General features: G+C 35.8%; 1 protein-coding gene across 1 annotated transcript in view; it reads right to left on the bottom strand.

Annotated features, from left to right (window-relative positions):
* Nucleotides 1-20,590, bottom strand: part of LOC111148942 (ankyrin repeat domain 17) — a 165,788-nt gene that overhangs the window by 1,461 nt on the left and 143,737 nt on the right. The window contains 6 exon segments of the mRNA XM_022505772.1: nt 359-537; nt 1,068-1,316; nt 10,309-10,506; nt 14,934-16,570; nt 17,855-18,004; nt 19,996-20,151. Coding sequence (XP_022361480.1) covers nt 359-537; nt 1,068-1,316; nt 10,309-10,506; nt 14,934-16,570; nt 17,855-18,004; nt 19,996-20,151 — 2,569 coding nt within the window.

Below are 20,590 nucleotides of genomic sequence, written 5' to 3'. Positions count from 1 at the left end.
AAAAAAAGAGAAAACAAAAATTATGCACATAGTCATATCTTCAAGTCACTGCTTATTTTCCCAAATAAAATCCATGGCCTTAAAAATGAGACTTCATTTTATTTTGAAAAAGTATGTTATTGAAGTAATCTAAAAATTATTTTCCATTATATGATTTCTTCTAGCATTAGACTATACATAAGCGTACTATAGCCAAAATATTTGGTCAAAAACATTTCCCTAGCCAGATTTTGACCTATAATTACAGGCTAACGCCTGCGCATCATTTCACAAACACTTATCCACTTGGAAGTAAAACAAAGCTAATAATAAGAAAAACATTTAGAAATATAACAGTGCTTATGTAAGTCACCATTACCCCAACTTTAGGAAAGTCCATGTATCCTGCAGGAACATGCTGATGGAATGTACCAGAAGGAGTTACAATTCCTGTACTCTCTCGCTCCATTGCTTGATGCTGTGAAAACACTCCTGGATCGGACATTGGCCTATGAATCATAGGATTTCCCATACCAGGGTTACACCAGTCTACTTTGTCTGAGGGAAAACAAAAAGATAAAAAACGATAGCTGGTGATCTTTAAAACCAAAGACAGTAAGATAAAACATTTACTCTATTTCTATCTAGAATTTTCCACATTGAATTGTGCATTCTTTCAGAATAATGACTTACTTTTAAATATTTACTGCAGTATTTCCATGTGTAAGTAGTGATACAACAGCCTAATAACAACAATAACCTCATAATAACAATTGTCTAAATACTTTGTGTTACAAAAGAAAAAAGCCAAGTTAAGATAAGAGCTAGAGTCCAAAAGGGAATATTAGCATTTACTTAACATGATGAAATGAAGAGAGGAGTATGCTTGCATTAGATAAATTCAATGAGAGATAACATGATAACAAAAAATGGCCTGAACTCTTAAAACTGATTAGTGAAAACCAAGAGATATGAATACAGATCTTTTAAGAATGACTGTTAATGTTATTACTTACAATATTTTAGTATTTTAGTTAAATCCATAAATTTAAAACTTAATTTCTGGCGGGCAGAATAGCATGTCTTACCTTGATTGCCACCAATCCCTTCAAAGGACCAGATGCCACTATGCCCTACTGATGTGGATAAATTACTCCCAATAACAGATGGAGCTGAAGTTCCAGTTTGCCTGATACGTGCAGAACGTTCAGTCCCAATAGGGACTGGAACTTTTCTGTCCTGAGAGACATTGCTGGGCTTTTCTGACCCTAAAGGTACTGATGATGGGGCAGGCGAAGGTGCACGAACTCCAGAGGATACTGACTGTGCAGGAGAATCTAGAGAAAAGATATTTTGAAATAGTATACATGTTAGCTATAGAGGGTGTCATTTTGTAAAACCAAATCTTACATTCTGAAGATACCTTATATATGTGTTCTCTGAGGAAAAATGAAATATGATAATAATGCTTAAAAATTATGCATATTAAAATTTGGTTAAGTTCCATGACTTTGCAGTCATTCTTTAATTTGATTCACAGTTTTCCATTTAGTTACATGATAAAATGTGAAGATGTCTGAATACAGATGATGTAATATAACCCATTAAGTCAATTAATATTTAAATAAATGCTTGATACTGAGTAAAATAAACAACCACAACAATGAGAATACTATCTTTAAATTTAAAAGGCTAAATAACAACAGAACAGAGGTGGAGGAAAATCATGCCTGTATTGGCAATTTCCAAACTGTATTCCTCGAGAACACACAGCCCTTGGTATGCTATGACGAAAACAAAGGGATTCAGGTAGGCAACAAAGTTGGAAAATCTAACTTGAGAAAAAAAGTTTCTTTAAATCAGAACTTCACAGAAACTTAATATGCTGAAAAAATACCAATATAGGGCTATGCCTCATTGCCCAATTTGTTTTACTGTATCATGTATCACATGGGTATTCCACGAACAAGCTTTTCAAAATGACAATGTAAGCTTTATGTATCAAAACAAGGCAGGTTCTTAATATTTGGGAGTATTCTGAAGTGATTCAATTTCTTCATGCACTAGAGAGAAGAAAAAACAAGAACAACCCAAATTGTATTTCTTGTGAATTTAAATATCAAGCACATTTAAGTTTAAAATAGGGTGTAAATGGTGGAGCCTGAAGCTCAAAAGTCAAAAGAGTTACCTGCTTATTTACAATTTACTCATAACTGCCTGACTGTATGCCCTAGATGCCCTAGGGATAGTCAAGAATAGTTTTCCATTTTTAATCATTTTTTTCATATAAGTTTTGTGTGTGTGTGTGTGTGTGTGTGTGTGTGTGTGTGTATTCCTCCAAAGGGATCCAGGTACCTAATAAATTTGCAAAATCAATCAATCTATCTATCTATCTGTACACGGGTATATATACACAAAAGCACAGTGCCTCTACTTCCCAAGGTACTTTTCATGGAATTTGAAAAAGAAAAATTCAGTAGAAGTATTAGTCTCAATGAACTGTAGTAATATTATTAACTAAAAAAAAGGAGATGTGAAAATACTTTATAAACTGTAATTTATTAATAGGATATAGATATTATTGGGGAAAAAAACATGAAGCTTACGAGCTTATCTGCACAAGTAAACCAAGAAAACTGTTAGTCTCTAATGAAAAATTAAAATATATCATCTGTGGTTATGGATCCACTAGCATTCTTAACAGTATTACTTTTAATGAATCGTAAGAAAATAGAAAAGCCATATATGTGTCTTTGAATAATTATACCTATTTCTAAATTCACCTTAAAACTGCACTGGTATAAGAAGGAATTCTAAGATGGAGCTGTAGCAGCACAAGTTGTGATTCTTCCAAAATCTTTCCATAAACACAAGCTACCAAGTTAGCAAAGCCAAACACCTCTGGATAACATCCATAACAAAACTAACAAAATAGGGGCACCTGGGGGGCTCAGTTGTTAAGCATCTGCCCTCAGCTCAGGTGATGATTCCAGGGTCCTGGGATGGAGACCCAAGCCCCGCATCGGGCTCCTTGCTCAGTGGGAAGCCTGCTTCTCCCTCTCCCACTACCCTGCTTGTTCCCACTCCCCCTGCTTGTATTCCCTCTCTCACTGTCTCTCTGTCAAATAAATAAACAAAATCTTAAAAACATATATCCAAACGAATCAAAAGATACGAGTAAATGGGGACAAATCACTGACGGCTACAAGACCTCTGTGGTATCAACATCTGTGTGGAAAAAAGCAGTTCTCCAGACCTAAGAACAGAATAGGAGAACAAAACAGTCAAAGGTACTCAAAGAAAAGCAGAGAGCAGGCCAATCTGAGAAGAGCAGGTGAAACTGGGAGAGTTCTGCCTATGCATGGTAATTGCAAGGAATTAACAAAAAGGTCTGAAGAAGCTGGAGCAATAGTGACCCTATGAACTCTCAAAAATATCTGCTGAAGCCTCATTCCACGATAAAGCTTCACACTACTAAGAAACTTCTGGGAACATATTCCAAGTTGAACAGGAAAGGGACAATAGAAGCAAAGCAGACAAAAGATCCAGTCAAGAGTAGGGGGGTGGGAGGTAAGGATAACAAAGCCAGATTTAATAAAGTACTAAGGCCATATTTTTGCATACTTGCCTAAATGACCAAATTCTAGAGCCTTTAGGCTAGAGAATATAACTGATCCATGAATCCTTTCTAAAAATTCAGGAAAGTTCATTTAATTTAAAATTGTAAAAGAATAGAAATGCAATCAAATTCCATACAAAGCTATTATATGACCTAAGAGATATGGACCCAGAACATCTTACAGATAATAAAAGCATGCCAAGAAGAAAGCTGTATTCTAATATTCCAAAGGTGTATCAGAAAGAAAGCTCTAGGGGTGCCTGGGGCTCAGTTGGTTGAGCGACTGCCTTCGGCTCAGGTCATGATCCCGGACTTCCAGGATTGAGACCCGCATCGGGCTCCCAGCTCCTTGGGGAGTCTGCTTCTCCCTCTGACCTTCTCCTCTCTCATGCTCTCTCTCACTCATTCTCTCTCAAATAAATAAATAAAATCTTAAAAAAAAAAAAAAAGAAAAGAAAAGAAAGAAAGCTCTAGGGGCGCCTGGGTGGCTCAGTTGGTTAAGCAACTGCCTTCAGCTCAGGTCATGATCCTGGAGTTCCGGGATCGAGTCCCGCATGTGGCTCCCATCTCCACAGGGAGTCTGCTTCTCCCTCTGACCTTCTTGCCTCTCATGCTCTCTCTCTCACTGTCTCTCTCTCTCAAATAAATAAAATCTTAAAAAAAAAAAAAGAAAGAAAGCTCTACTCTAAAATTCCAATGTGAGCTAAAAGAAATGAAAGGAAAACATAGGCAAGAACAGCATAATTCAGAATTAGTAAAACTGGAAACAATGAAAAAATTCAGGAAAGCAGTAGAAATGAAAAAATATTCCAGAACGTATAAGGAACATAAGAGATAAATAAAGTTGCTTTTTTTTTTAAAAGATTTTATTTACATTTATCTGACAGAGAGAGAGGCAGTGAGAGAGGTAACCTGAGCAGGTGGGAGAGGGAGAAGCAGGCTTCCTGCTGAGCGGGGAGCCCGATGCAAAACTCGATCCCAGCACCCTGGGATCATGACCTGAGTGAGCTAAAGGCAGATGCTTAATGAATGAGCAATCCAGATGCCCCAGTGTTTTGTTTTTTAAACTGTGTATTGAAAGGACACATTTACAAACCTGAGAAGGATCAACCCAGAACAACTAATGCCAAGACAAAGTCAAAGGTGGCAAGCTGGCAGGAAGGATGGACGGATAGGACAGACAAATGAATTCTACCTCTCCTAGACTCATCCCTGGGAATCTACCCTATTGGTCAGTGTTAGATCTAGTTTCTCTTCCCTTTCCTGAATCCTTCCAAAAAGCAAAAGCAAAGCAAAATACCCCCTATATTCTGTTTAAATGAACGGAGTAACTAGGCCTGCCTAAAGACAAGCCCCATTTAAGAGATTTGCCCACTTCACAGCCATACTTTTATCAGGAGACAGTTTTCTGCTTCTTCCCTGCAAGCTTACTGGACTAATGACAGGTGTCTGACTGAAGAATAATCCATTTCAGGCTAGCAGCAATCTGTGACTGACATGGCCTGACCTGAACAAAGGAGGTAAGCAAATCATATTCCTCATTCAGAAAGAGACAATTGATAAAAAAAAGAAAAACTGGTTCAACTAATTATGAATTGAATCTTTGAGGACCATATATAAGATGAGATTATGGAGAAGGATAGGCAAAAAGGGAGTAAACAGAAGAGACTCACAAGACACAGACCATGAGTCTGTCATAGATCCTCTAAAGAGAGAGAAAAGGAATAGCCGAATGGCTCTGAAGCTGGCCCTGGATCAAATCCTGCATGGTCTGCAGACCGTCCTTTAAAAGCCAGTACCATTTTCTCTGAGGTTCCTTTGGTGGGTCTATGTTCTTTGTCATAAAAAGCACAGAATTATTATAATCTCTTTTCTCATCTCTAATTATATAATTAGAAAGAAACACAAAATTTAATTCAGAGTCATCATGTTGTTTTAAAATATGCCAACTATATACTGAAGAAAAAACAGGTTTTAGAAGTTCTGTGCACTCTTATACAATTTTGGGGACCTTCTTTAGAAAAAGAATACCAAACTGCAAACACAAAATTAGGTACAGGACCTTGGCAGGGTCCCTTGTAAAAAAGGTACCCTGAAGCTGAAGCTTCACTGGCTTCATGGTAAATCAATTTCAGTTTTGAAATGACAACAGGTCCTGAATTCAAAATGAAACAGCAATGTGACTTACAAATTTAAAAAATACTCCTGTAGGAAAATTACTGTACTTTCTTCATCTTTCTGTTCAGGCCATCAAGATGAATGTGGTTGGTCATGACTAGCTTACAAAAAATTTTTTAAAGGTTACAGAAAACAGAATAGAAAATACCAGCATGAAACGTACATTGTAAGGGTAAGTGCTATTTTGTAAATGTATTATTTCAGCTCTACACTCACATGACGTGTTCTGGCTCACAACGTAAAATTACTTCCTTCATTTCAAAATTTTGTTTTTACTGCCTTTTGATCTGATAACAGTTTTCTAAGGACTGAATGTCAAAATGGCCCGTTGACTAAATGTGCCAAGAACTGAAACTCACAGACGACAGCCAGTGATCAGTAACCAATGCACGAGCCGGCTGAGTGTTGGTAGGAGAGATCTTAGCAGTCTGAGTGGAGTAAGGGCTCAGGTGATCTCTGCCCAGCCTTTTACATGGAGAAGGTTCTTGGGCATCACCAATCTATTGTTCTTGGGCCTAAAGAAAGGATTTTTTTTTTCTTTCTAAAAAAAATTTTAAAGGAAGGGGCCTCTGTCCCCCACATCCCAACTTAATTTGTCAGGGTCCTAACAACATCTTTATATCCTAAAGGAGAGGGAATGAGAAGAGGAACAGACTATATGGAGAAATATGACAGAACCTGTTCAAGTACATAAAACCAGACAAATATATTATGAAAAGTAAATCACATGCCTCCACAGTTAGTTCTACAACAGCATCCAGAATGGCAACTTCTAAGGAAACTATGTACATAAACATTGAAAACAAAATTCTGAAAGACTGTAATAAATGAAAACACAAAGCTACATTCATGTGAACAGATTACCTAAAAAAAAGCTGAAAGTCTGACAAAACAAACTAAATGGTCAGTAAAAAAGTAACAGTATTAAAATTTGTATTGAGGAAAATGCAGACTAGTTAAAAATTCAGTATTAGAGGTAAAAGAGGGAGTCTTGTGTACATCAATCACTTTAAGGATTGCAAAACAAAGACTCTAATTATAATTCCTTCTATATGTATGAGTTGTCCTTACACTGTAAGGAAGAGAGTTCCCTTCCCTTCTAAAATCTTAAATTCTTAAAAACAATTTTTTTAATTAAAAAATTAAAAAAAATCTTAATCATTATGGACTTATGGATTCTTAGACTTTATCCAGTGAGCAGCCATTATTCACTTTGTTGGTCAAATTTTCCTGAATTTGGCCAGTGGGAGTCCCTCTAAAGCTGCCTCGTGTGTCCTGACATGTCCCCATAATTTTGAGCACTTAAGTACTCTCTGACACCTAAGACTTCGCCGGCTCCCAGTATGCCCCAGCTCTTGAGTCAGCTATTTCATCAAGAAAGCCTAGTTTCTTTCAGTGGACAAACATACTTAACAGATAGATCTGGCACTGGATGTGCTCACTGCTGATGAACATTAATTGCTTCTAGGCCCTTTCAGTAGATAGAGCTGGTGGGAAAACAGCAACTTCATATGATTTACTCCAGTATACAGGTAACTGAAAAATCATGAGTTCATACTGATCATCTAAATCTAATCCAATTCCATAGGGTTCTTCTTTGCCTTACCCCATTTCACACCACCTCTTCTCACAGTGAGGACTGTGGATTGTATCATTACTACACTCACTTGCTCAATCCTACAATAAACCCCATAATTTTAGAATTGCTTATCCATAACATTATAAAAATCCAATGTCCTATGTAGAATTGCAAGATTTGTTTGAAATCTTTTTGTCTTTAAACTGAGGGCATATAAAGTACTATGTTTTGTTTTTTTTTTTTTTAAGATTTTATTTATTTGACAGACAGAGATCACAAGTAGGCAGAGAGGAAGGCAGAGAGAGAGAGAGAGAGGAGGAAGCAGGCTCCCCGCCGAGCAGAGAGCCCGATGCGGGGCTCAATCCCAGGACCTTGAGATCATGACCTGAGCCGAAGGCAGAGGCTTAACCCACTGAGCCACCCAGGTGCCCCATAAAATACTATGGTTTAAGAGTTTTTTGGGATTGTTTTCTCTTAGTAGGTTTGTGTTAATAACTTGAAACACAGGTAAGTTTGTTTCCATTTATGCTCAATTTTAGTGTTTTTCCCTTCATCAAAGTTAATATTTTCTTTGGAATTTATAAACATTAACCTGATTACAAAAGCAAAACTATTATTTTTACTCAGACAAGTACTACTGCTTTGCCTGTTCCCTTATTACACTGTCTTAAAGTCTGATGAGGAATAAGAACACAGTGTCAGAGAAACTCTCCACAGATTACTTATTAATTACAAAGGGAAAAATGGTAATTTGACAGTACAGAAACCTGGCATACATGATCTTAACCAAATGATCAAAGTTAACAGCACCAATAATGGTACAAACTAACATATTATGCACTATCATGTACTGAAAGAAAGATACAACATTGACCATATAGTAATATTCCTGTCAAAAACACATAACTTAAATTTAATCATGAAGAAATATCAGAAGAACAAAATTAAGGGGAATTTTACCAAACCATTGATCTGTAATCTTCCAAAGTCCTTCTCTGAAAGACAAAGAAGGCTGAAGGAACAGTCCAGATCATTTGATACTAAAAAGACATGGAATTGAATGCAATTTGTGATCCTGATTTGAATCTTGGATGAGAGGAAATAAAAAATATTATTGGGACAATTGGTGAAAAGTGAATATGGAGTATTATGGATAGTACTGTCCAATGCACAATTTGCCACCTGTACCATAGCTGTGGACAGAATGTTCTTGTTTTTAAGAAATATTATCAATTAGGGTATTCAAGGGAAAATAGGTTGATACCCGCAACTAACTCTAAAACGGTACAGAAAAAAAATTCTACACACCCACACACCCAGAAATATACTGCAGGGAGAGAGAGGAATGTGGCAACATGTTAACAAATGGTGAAGCTGAGAAAAATACATAAGTGTTCTTTGTACTATTCTTACAAGTTTAAAATTATTTTTTTAAAGTTAGACTTGAGAGACATAGTCTAATGTAATACATTTACCTTGAGTGATTCATGGTTCAAAAGGGAAAAAAAAATCTATAAAAACTGTTTTAGGACAACTGGGGATATTTGAATAGGGACTGAATATCACATGATATTACTAAATTAATACATTAACTATGTGACAATGATATTGTGGCTGTGTACGAAAATGTCCGTATTTTTAAGACGCACACTGAAGCTTTTAGGTCTTAAATATTATATCTGAATCCTACTTTCAAATGGTTCAACAATAAAAAAAAGCAAAGAGAGAAAACAGAGCAAAATGTTTAAAAAATTGGAAATTTTAAGAAATTACCAATCAAAAGGAATATGAATGCTTCTTAAAGTATTCTTGCAACTTCTCTGTAAGTTTGAAAATTTCTGAAAATTTTTGAAATAAAAAGTTGTTGGAATGCATCAGTGAAAATTTTAATGACTTCAATGACATTCACTATCAGCAATGTATTAGAAAACCTAATCTGTATCGTTGCATTGTTAATGCATTTCAACAAAAATCAAGTGAACATAAAGCCAAACCAAAAAAATTAAAAAACACAAAAAAATGAAAATCCCACACACTGAATTTACAGGGCAAAACAACCTATCATATTTTGTGAATTTCATCCAAAAATTTCTGAGTTTATTTCCTAAAGTAATAAATATTAGCATCTAAAGTAATAAACATTAATATCAATAAGTATGTTTTTATTACGCTTAAAAACATTCTCTGCTTCTAAGAATCCATTCTATTTTAAAGATTAACTGCCAAAAAATTTTAGGTTAACACTTTTCAATGAGCAGTCATGTTGCAATTTTAACTCCTTTTCTCCCAATTCCTCTTTTTTCATGAACATAAAAATAAACTATCCTATTTTTACATATAAGTAAGTGAATATGAATCATCTATATGTATATATCTTAAGAAATCTGTATTCCTATGATGGTTTAATTCCAGCTCAACATACTCAGAAGACACTAACCCAGATCCGTTATATATTTTGGGATAAAAATTAATTTTAAGAGGAGTTAAGAAAAAAATCAAGTAGGTAAAATCACTAAAAAAATAATGATGTATTTCAGACTTTTTATTTATTTTTAAAGATTTTATTTATTTGACAGAGAGAGACACATTTATTTATTTGACAGAGAGAGGGAACACAAGCAGGGGAACTGGGAGAGGGAGAAGCAGCAGGCTTCCCTCTGAGCAAGGAGCCCAGTGCGGGGCTCGATCCCAGGACCCTGGGATCATGACCTGAGCTGAAGGCAGACACTTTAACGACTGAGTCAGCCAAGCATCCCTATTTCAGACTTTAATCATTTGCTATATACAAAAGTGTTTGCTCCTATGTTCCCATTTCATTAGTCTTGATATATTTAAGACTTGCTCATAGCTCTTAAATCATTTTTTACTTTGCCTTTTCCCACTTAAAACCTTTTGCTTTTCAGGAAACATACATACAAACTCTTCTTATGGAATTACAACGTAAAATACTCACCATTCGATGCTGATGAACATGGAGTCAACAAACTAAGTGGGGAAAAATGTTGTCTGTTAAAGTTAGCAGCTGTGGGTGCTCCTCCAAGGGGTGCCCCAGGTCCATACATCTGACCTCCTGAAAGGTTTGAGGCAAAGTTTCCCAAATGTGTAGAAGAAGGTGTTACAGAACCATACGGCGAGTCCATATTGACAATACCTATAATTAGAAGATAATTTATAATTGTTACTTGTAGGAGAAAAAAAATTAAAAAAAACCTAAAGTTCCAAGAGGTCCCTAATACCCCAAATATTTTAGATGGCTAAAAATATTTCTCCTTGCTTAATCTCCCAGTCTATTGACTCATCATTTCCCTCTCTCTAAAGATAACTATAAAAAAAGAACAAATATCAGGGAAAATTATTTTTGTATTTAACTTTAATATCTGATATTTTAATTAGTTATTACAGAATACATGTAGATTTCATATCAACACTGGAATTTAAATTGGCTTAATGGCCAAGGAATTATATAAAATTTTATCTTTCAAAATACTCAGAGGTAGGGAGAGAATGATTAGGCAAAGCACAGACAATTTTTAAGATACTGAAAATACTCTGTATGTTACTATACTAGTAGATCCATGTCATTGGACATTTGTTCAAACCCACAGAATGTACCAACACCAAGAGTAAATACTAATGTAAAACACAGACTCTGGATGGTAATGACAAATTAATGTAGGTTCATCAATTCTAACAGATGTACCACTCTTGGTGGGAAATGTTGATAAGGGAAGAGGCTATGACTGTTGGGGGCAGGAGGTATTTGGGACATCTCTGCACTTTTCTCTCAATTTCCTCTATACTTTCCTGTGAACCTAAATGTGCTATTTAAAAAAAAAAAAAAATCAAGTCTTTAAAAAAACTACAGAGGGAAAAAAATATGGCTATCCTTCTACAACGGACAGATCTGTTGATGAGCACTTTAACTAAGTGGTCATTCTTTGTAATAGGTAATAGTGAAACAATCTTCATTGAATGCGTCCTGATGCAATGCTGTTTGAGGTTCAAAACATCACCCATCCGAGGTTTCTGCCAAAAATGTTTGACCTGAATGTAATCATGGACTTAGGAAACAGATGAATCTAATCTAGTATGTGGAACATTCTTCAGAACAACTGGACTCTGCAAAGGATTTTATGTCAAGAAAAACAAAGGAAGGTAGTAAGATATTTTAGACTGGGGGAGACCTCAGAGACCTAACAGCCAAAAGCAATGTGTAAACCCTGATTGAATCTTGGATCAAAAGGAAAAAAAAAAAGAAACACACAGGCATAATGGGTGTATGTAGTATGATGGTACTGAATACTGAGTGTTTCTGCTGAATTAATGTTAATTTTCTTGAGTGTAGTAATAGTGGTGGAGTTGTAAAGGCAAATATGCCTGTTTTGTTGACCTGAATCAAGTAATATTCCCCTCCAATGGACTCTAAAATTAAACTTCAGTGTTAATTTTGGTCTAATGAACTGTACACCCCCAAAGACCTCACCTCCCTTATAGAGCTAGCTTTTGTCCTATACCTTTCCACAAAATAAGATTTTTTTCCTCTAAATCTTAATTTTAGTCTTTCTCAACACAGTACCTAGATTTCATATTTTCTGAAAAGTGAAGTATTTTCAATAAATTTCAACAGTCAAAAATGAAATATAAAAACATTTCCAGTGTATTAGTATATAATGCTCTTTTAAAATTAAATTATATTTATTTTAACATTTCATTACTCGAGAGAAATTATGTTATTTTTAAAGTACACATAAATATTTCAATCAGTCCCCATACTGACCATGTTCATTACACTGTATTCACATGTCACAGAAATAGGCAAAATAACATCCAGTCCACATTAAATTTAGAAATTTTTGGTCCCAGAATGTCATCTCTACAATAACACACACCAGTAACCTTTCTGCAAAAGGCTGAATAGCAGTATTTTCAGGCTATTATTAGAGCATGAAAGTAGCTATAACACAATATGTAAATGACTGGGCAAGGTTGTGCCCCAATAAAACTTCATTTATGAACACTGAAGTTTTAATTTCCTTTTTTTTGTGTGTCACCTATTATTTAAAAAAATTTTTTTTTTTTTAAAGATTTTATTTATTTGACAGAGAGAGAGCACACGTGGACAGAGAGGCAAGTAGAGAGAGGGAGAGGAGGAAGCAGGCTCCCTGCGGAGCAGAGAGCCCGACGTGGGACTCGATCCCAGGACCCTGAGATCATGACCTGAGCTGAAGGCAGAGGCTTAACCCACTGAGCCACCCAGGTGCCCCTAAAAAATTTTTTTTAAGTCATTAAAAAAAATCTTACACTATTATTGAATCTCAGTTTTAAAAAGTTACAAATGTAAAAACAGACAGCAGGCCATATTTGGCCCACCGGTGATAGTTTGTCTATCTCTGGAATGGCATATCTTTATTTATTTGAAATGTTCATATTAAAACACATAGCTCTAGATGCAACTTGGTATCCTGGACTGGATACTGCAACAGAAAAAGAACATTACTGAAAAAACTTGTGAAATCTGAATAAAGTCTGTAGTCTAGTTAATTATACTGCATCATTATTAATCTCCTAGTTTTAATAAATAAAGGATTATATAAAATATTTACATTGGGGAAAGTTGGCGTAATTATAGAACTTTTCCACAAATCTAAAAAACATTTCAAAGTAGAAAATTAAAAAAAAAAAAGCAACCACTCAAAACCAGGAGATCTTTAAATCCTCTAGAAATATCAGCATTGTCCAATAGAACTTTCTATGATAATAAATATATTTGATATCTATACTGTCCATTATGGCAGCCACTAGCTATATGTGCTTATTAAGCACTTCAAATATGGCCAACTTTGAGCCACTATAGTGGAAAACAGTATGGAGATTCCTCAAAAAAAATAAAAACAGAACTGGTATATATGATCCAGCAATTCCACTTCTGTGAATATATCCAATGGAAACAAAAGCACTAACTCAAAAAAGATACCTGCATTCCTAAGTTCATAGGAGCATTATTACAAGAGCTAAGACATTCCTCAACAGATGAATGAATAAAGATGCTGTGATGCACATGCACATGTGTGCGCACACCCACACACAGGAATAGTATTCAGCCATAAAATGCAATGAAATCTTGCCATCTGCCACAAAATGGATGGAACTTGAGGGCAATATGGCAAGTGAAATAAGTCAGATAGAGAAAGACAAGTACTGTATGATCTCACCTATGTGGAATCTAAAAACAGACAGACAAATTCATAGACAAAGAGATCAGATTTGTAGTTACCAGAGGTGGGGAGTAGGAGGAAGGGAAATTGGAGGAAAGTGATCAAAAGATAAAAACTTCCAGTTATAGGGTACGTAAGTACTAGGGATGTAATGTACAACGTGATGACTATAGTTAACACCGTTGCATGATATGTATGGAAGTTGTTAAGCAAGAGTAAAATCCTAAGAGTTTCTCATCACAAGGAAAAGTATTTTTTTCCTTTTTTCTTATTGCATCTATATGATGATGGATGGTAATTAAACTTATTATGGTAATCATTTCACAATATATGTAAGTCGAATCATTATCTTGTACACCTTAAACCTATACAGTGATGTCAGTTTTATTGTAATAAAATTGGAAAACAAATTTTAAAAAATATGGCCGGCTTGACTGAGAGGAAATTTCTAATTTTATTTAATTTTAATTTAAATAGCACATATGTGATTAGTAGCTACCTGATTAAAACTATGTAGCTCTGTATTTTTCTCATTATTTTAAAAACAAAAAAGACAGAAATGAAATCAAATTTTATTTTATTTTATTTTTTAAATGTTTTATTTATTTGACACACAGGGAGAGATAGTGAGAAACAGAGCACAAGTAGGGGGAGTTGCAGGCAGGCAAGCAGAGGGAGAGGGAGAAGCAGGCTCCCTGCTGATCGAGGAGCCTGATGTGGGGCTCGATCCCAGGACCCCGGGATCATGACCTGAGCTGAAGGCAGACGCTTAACTGACTGAGCCACCCAGGAGCCCCTGAAATCAAATTTTAAAAAGCTTTATTATTTTATGGGGCGCCTGGGTGGCTCAGTGGGTTAAAGCCTCTGCCTTCGGCTCAGGTCATGATCCCAAGGTCCTGGGATCGAGCCCCGTATCGGGCTCTCTGCTCAGCAGGGAACCTGCTTCTCCCCCCTTCTCTCTGCCTGCCTCTCTGCCTACTTGTGATCTCTGTCAAATAAATAAATAAAATCTTTAAAAAAAAAAATTAAAAATTAAAAGGTTTATTATTTTTTAAATAAAATTTCTCATGGCATTCTCTTATTAAATTTAAACATAAGAGACTGTTTTATCTGAGACAGAAAAATATACTTATAAATTTATTTATGGGAAATTCAAGATAAAAGCCACTGTGGCTTCTAAAAAGATTTTTTTTTTTTAATGCCATACTCAACACATCTCATACTCAAACAGCATTTGAGGTAAGTGAATTCAACAACCTCTATCTGGCCCAGCCATAGAATAAAATTATTAGAAAATGACCAAGAGTTTTCCTATCACTTGTATAAATCAGAAGCTGCAGAATGTGAGAAAATATGAACTTACCTGAGGGACTTGGAGCGGGTCTCTGTAATGGTGGTCTAAAACCTGGAGCTTTGGAAGTATCAGACTGATGTAATGGATCTGAATTTGGCAAATATGAGGATTTTCCTGATAGCATAGATTCTGGTGTTGACTGAGATGAAACAACAGATCCTCCCCAGAAGGCATGAGCAGAAGTAGGGCTGTTTTCGAACAATGTGCTAAAGGGCCCAAATGGTAAGGGGGCACTGAAATTGGGAGCAATAGGCTTATTTGCTGGATGTACTGAATTTTGACAAGCACTTTGTGTACTTAAGGTTGAAGGTAGCTGGACAGAAGAGGGAACACTGTGAGGTCTTTTAATGTGATTGACACTGAGGACTGCAACAGATGAATTCTGCACTGGAGCTGGATTCTTGTGAGGGGCAGTTGTGCCGTGGGAGGGTGGTCTAATAGCAGGGGTTTCCATTTTAGGAGCAGGCTGGGAGCATCCCATTTGTGTCTGAGGCATAGGGTAAGTCACTGGGGCAGTAGAAGGCACCGCCACTGGAGCAGAACTTGTTGTTGCTAAAGGAGGAACAGTCATTCTAACTTCCGGGGGAGGAACCTGAGACTGCTGAAGAGGTGGTCTTGGCTCCTGAGAAACAGATCCCGGAGGTTGTTGCTGAGCAGAATGAACTGATGAACTCCCAGAAGAACTGCTGCTGTTTGAAAGTCTACTGTTTGTAGTTTCTACTACTGGTGGACTACCTGCTTCCTGTTCAGAGGAAGATGCCCCTTTGTTGGGAGATGCTGTTCCACAATCCAAAGGGCTGTTTCTAGAAACCCCTCCTGACTGGGCTGGTGGTGATGGGGAAGATGGGGATGATACTGGGTAGTGTTCTTTGGCAGTAGGCATAGGATATGTGGCATTTGTGGGTGCAGTGCTGTTGTTGCTTGCTGTCGTTGTGACTGTTGTGGTGGTGGCATTGGATGTCTTCACAACGGTGACAAAAAGCTGCCTTCGGACAGAAGGTGAACTTGGACTGCCATTTGTAGATGTACCAGGCACCGTTGAAGCTGATGAACTGGTTGTAGTTGTTGGACTTGAAGTTAAAGAACCTGCTGAATTCACCTGAGAACCACTGCTATTCTGATTGCTATGGCGAGGCACCATGTGAGGCTTAGGCGAGTTAGTAGCTCTGGCAGGGCTCAAAGGCCTGACAGGAAAAGGACCCCAAGTGGATTGAGCTGGTGGAAAAGTACCTCCAAAGTGGGTCATGGGCAACCTTGGTGGACGGATCTGCTGGAAAGTCTGAGCAGCAAGCAAAGCATGTGCAAACTGTGGAGGAGGATATGCTAATGGAAGAGAAACTGGAAAACCAGGCCTCACATTATTTACTGGGTTCTTAATGGTTTTATGAGTAGATGCAGAAGAAATTGCAGGCACAGTGAGTGCTGTGGCAGTTTGAGATGTTGATGACAGAGCTACAGTCGTCATTTTAATTCCCATTAAGGAACTGTTAGCAGCAGTGGTGGTAGGTGCTGATGACCCTATTTTGGAATTTGCTGAGGAGCTTTTCAAACGATTCTTTGGAATAAGTTCATCAATTTCTTTGTCTGGATCCTTGATCAGAGCATTGATCAACTGAGTCGCTTGTCTTGTTGATTCAGTGCCACCCCTGTAAAATGACCAAAAAAAGAAATTAGGCCCAATTTCCCCTACATTTAAATAGGTGAAGCCTAAATTCATTCATGTATGTGTAAACATACATACAGAGAATAATAAAAGTTAAGCAGCAATTTTCTAACTACTCTTAAGATATTCTGAAAAGCAATAAACTGCCCTGACGTGCCACTGTATTTTTCAAAGGGATAGTGACTTTTCAAAAAAAGGTCATTTTCCTACCATAAAATACATTAGTTAGAAAAACGACTATACTCAAAAGCCTATGTAATCCATAACAATACTGTAAAGTCAAACAGCTGATCAAAGTTAAAAGCAATATAAGTAAACAAACAAACAAACAAAACTGAGTAAGAAAATAGTATTTTATTTTAAATCCTGGTACCTAAGATGACCCCATCTATGACTAATCTCTATTAGTAGAACAATTTTTGTAATTCTTCTGGGAAGATGTCTCAAAATGAGAGTGGAATCTTGATAATGTTAACAATGGCCATAAGGTCAAACTGTAGTATTAGATCTTCAGGAAAATATTTGACTGCAAGGAAAGCCTTATGGAAACCCTAAGGGGGAAATTACTCATAAAGGATATCTACTTTCCTCTTCTCTAGATAAGGCAGGTTGTGACTACCCACTTATCCCAGGAGAGGGAAAAACAAGATAGGAGAGGAGGTTAAGTACAAAACAGAAATGGCTACCTGCTTCCTTCGAAGTAGGCTGTATAACTATTAGACTCTGCAATGGGGCACCTGCCGCTCACAACCAAACTTACGATTTCTTAGAATATCGCATGTTTATTTTAAGGGTATTCAGGAATAGACATATTCAATACAAGACAAATATCCACTACAGTTCTCTATCTATGACTGAGTTCATATTCTAAGGATACAGTCTTAGAATAATAAATCTCAAAAGTCAATAAGGGAAAAAGCAAACTTATTGCTTAAAATGGGTGAGAAACCTATTCCCTCTTAAAAAGTCAATAAAATTTTAAGAACGCCATACGAAAAGTTTATGTAAGGAAAAGATTATCTAAACCTTTCTCTCTCTCACACACACATGAAAAATTCTTTTAAAGCCCTTTGAAATATTTCACAAGAGCACATGAATGAGAGGAAAAGAACTGTAAAGGTTATCTTCTCTCATACTAATCAAATTCCCATTTTAAAAAGTACGCTATTAAATACAAAGATCCACCAAAAATTCAAAATACTTGTACTTCATTAAGGTACAGTGCGATAAAACACAGAAGGAGAAAACATAAGAGACAAAGTTTTGCCTTATAGTTATTATCCGGTCTCCTGTCTTGTCTTTCTGCTTATCAATATCTATGTGTGCACCAGTGAACTCCCGGATAGCATTAATATTACAGCCTCCTCTTCCAATCACTCTGGATATCACAGTTGACGGAACAGATACTTTCTTTGACCTGTTTAAAAGTTGCAAAGATAAATTAAGATTATCATTAGTATCAGCAGTTATGATTAAAATATGAGGAAAGAGGCTTACTAAAGTACATTTCTGTAAATACAGAATAAATTATTGCTGAGTCAGCCTCTTCTATCTATTCTTACTTTAGGTGATAAAAGGCAACTAACAGTGACAGAAGAGAGAGAGAGAGACAGAGTGAGAGAGAGAGCACACAAGCAAGTGTTTAACCACAGCTTTTCATCTCATTACCAAAAACTGTTTTGTTTTGTTTTTTTTTTTACTTTCATCTTTCATTAAGAACTATAAAGGACATACTGTGTAGACATGCACCGTGTTAATGCAAATACTAATGGCAAATAAGATAAACATAGTTCCTGCCCATCTATATTGACTATGTAGACAGCAAGCAGGAAAGCCACAACAGCATGCCACAAGTGCTCTAATAGGGTGTCGTAAAGACACACTGGTTGGGCACCAATCGAGACTGAGGAAACAAGAAAAGCTTCTTGTGGGTACTTCTGGGTGTTTGACTCACATTCTTTTTATTGTCTAATATGTAACTGAAAGAATGATATTAAAAATGCATTGTTTCCTTTCATTCTTTTAGAGGCATTAAAATGATTATCCACCAACACTGGAAGCTTGCTAAAGGATGTTTAATGGTGTGAGGAAAGAGAAGAGCCTGCTCAAATTTCAAAAAGACAAAACCTGTCTTAACATTTGCAAAACTGCTTTACAGTTCTAAACATTCACACTTTAGAAAAGGTACATATACATTTCTGACCAGCCTAAAAAAAGGATGCTTCTAAAAGAAATATAGTATAATTCTCCATAAAGAGAATGAGCCAACTATGCTTTATTGAACAAGTACATTATTTATTTAGAATGGTAGATTAAATATTAAAATGTTACATTTTTTAAAAGGCTAGCTATGACCCCTACCCTTTTATATACATAACTAAGTTACTTGATAATTCCTTTTTTCTCTAAAGGGCAAAATAATCAGTCAGAGATCATTACTTTCAAATTAGTTAAGAATTTCTTAGTATACCACAGTATAAAATACATGCAGAAAAACTGAATTATCTTACTTTTGGATAGATAGTACTCTAATGTTGCAACTGATTTTAGTTAGTTCAACAGAATGTGTATACATGAATAAGTGTGTGTGTGTAAATGTGAATGAATATAAGATAGAGACACAGAGACCGATGAAGACAGAGATGGTGGTAGGGGGAGGCCTTGGTCAATAATATGAAAAAAACAAAAACAAAAAACCAAACAGTGCATTTTGGGATTAAGAGGAATAAGTTTGGCTCATTACAGCTCTTATTTCAAATATTCAAAAGCTTAAGTTTTTGTTGGAATTTCTGGGAAGTTCTTTAAAACAGGTCATTAAAGATTTACAATAGATCCTCTGTGGTATCTTACTACCTTTTAGTTTGAGATACTGTTTTACTTTTTGAGACATAACCCAAAAAATCCCAAGCAAAACATAACCAAATATTTCAGTTCTAAAATCATTTAAATAAAGGCATCATGTTGCTTAAAGACAAGAAGAATAGTTTAAAACCAATACTTACTCATTCTTCAAATATTTACAAGCATGTAGAAAATACCACATGCTGGGCTCTGAGATTACAAAACTGAGTAAGACACAATCTATCACCTTAAAGATTTAAGTTAGTTCTCTACCAAATAGCAATACCTGGGAGTCCAGCAAATACCACAATCATCCTTGTAATTTTTTCGTGAAGTCTCTGTACTTTTTATGTAAAATCTCCTAATTTTAGAAGTACTAGTGCCTACTTTTTTTTTTTTTTTTTTTTTTTTAAATCTAAAATATGGTGTACACTATCTCTGTTAGCCAGATTCAGCCTTGGGCCACCAGTTCATACGCAACTTTTGGAATAGCTGAATGAATCTAACAGTAAGGTAAACAACATCTCATGTAAAAAGAATGAAAAAAACAAAGAAACAATCACTTACCTTCTTACAACTTCCTTCCATCCTTCCTCTCTCTTTTGTCCACGCTTAGGACTTGCTACTGTTAACTTCCCATTTGGAGAGGAAAGGGGAGATGGACCAGATTTTGTACAAGTAGACAGAGAATTACTGGTTACTTCATTGACAGTCTCTGACAATCTTTAACAGAGGGAGGAAAATAATTAAATATAGAACAAATGTAGAATTTTAAATGATAGAGGCAATCTATTGCATAATTTTGTTTTATTTATTTTTAGAATAAATATGGTAAACAAGTGAGCAACTTATTTCTCACTTTTCAATATTTAGCATAACATGAAGAGTCAATTAGAGGTCAAAATTAGCAGAGCTGAACTATAATGACCCCTAAGAAACCACAATCAATACTTGTCATGGGCTAAAATTTAACAACCAAAATAAAGAAGTTACATAGTAAAAATAATTTTCTCTTTCATTAACAAAAAACTTCAAAAATAGCCTATTCTTCCGTTAAAATGAAATTGTGACTTCTTTAGTACAAAGACAAACACAGACAAAGACAAAAAATTTTGCCAATTGTTAATTTGCTCTCTTTACTAAAAAAATCAGCAACAAAGAA

Source organism: Enhydra lutris, unplaced genomic scaffold (genome assembly GCF_002288905.1).
Source record: "Enhydra lutris kenyoni isolate GAN:26980312 unplaced genomic scaffold, ASM228890v2 scaffoldscaffold21, whole genome shotgun sequence".
Classification (NCBI taxonomy): domain Eukaryota; kingdom Metazoa; phylum Chordata; class Mammalia; order Carnivora; family Mustelidae; genus Enhydra; species Enhydra lutris.
This window is presented reverse-complemented; position numbering and strand designations above follow the sequence as displayed.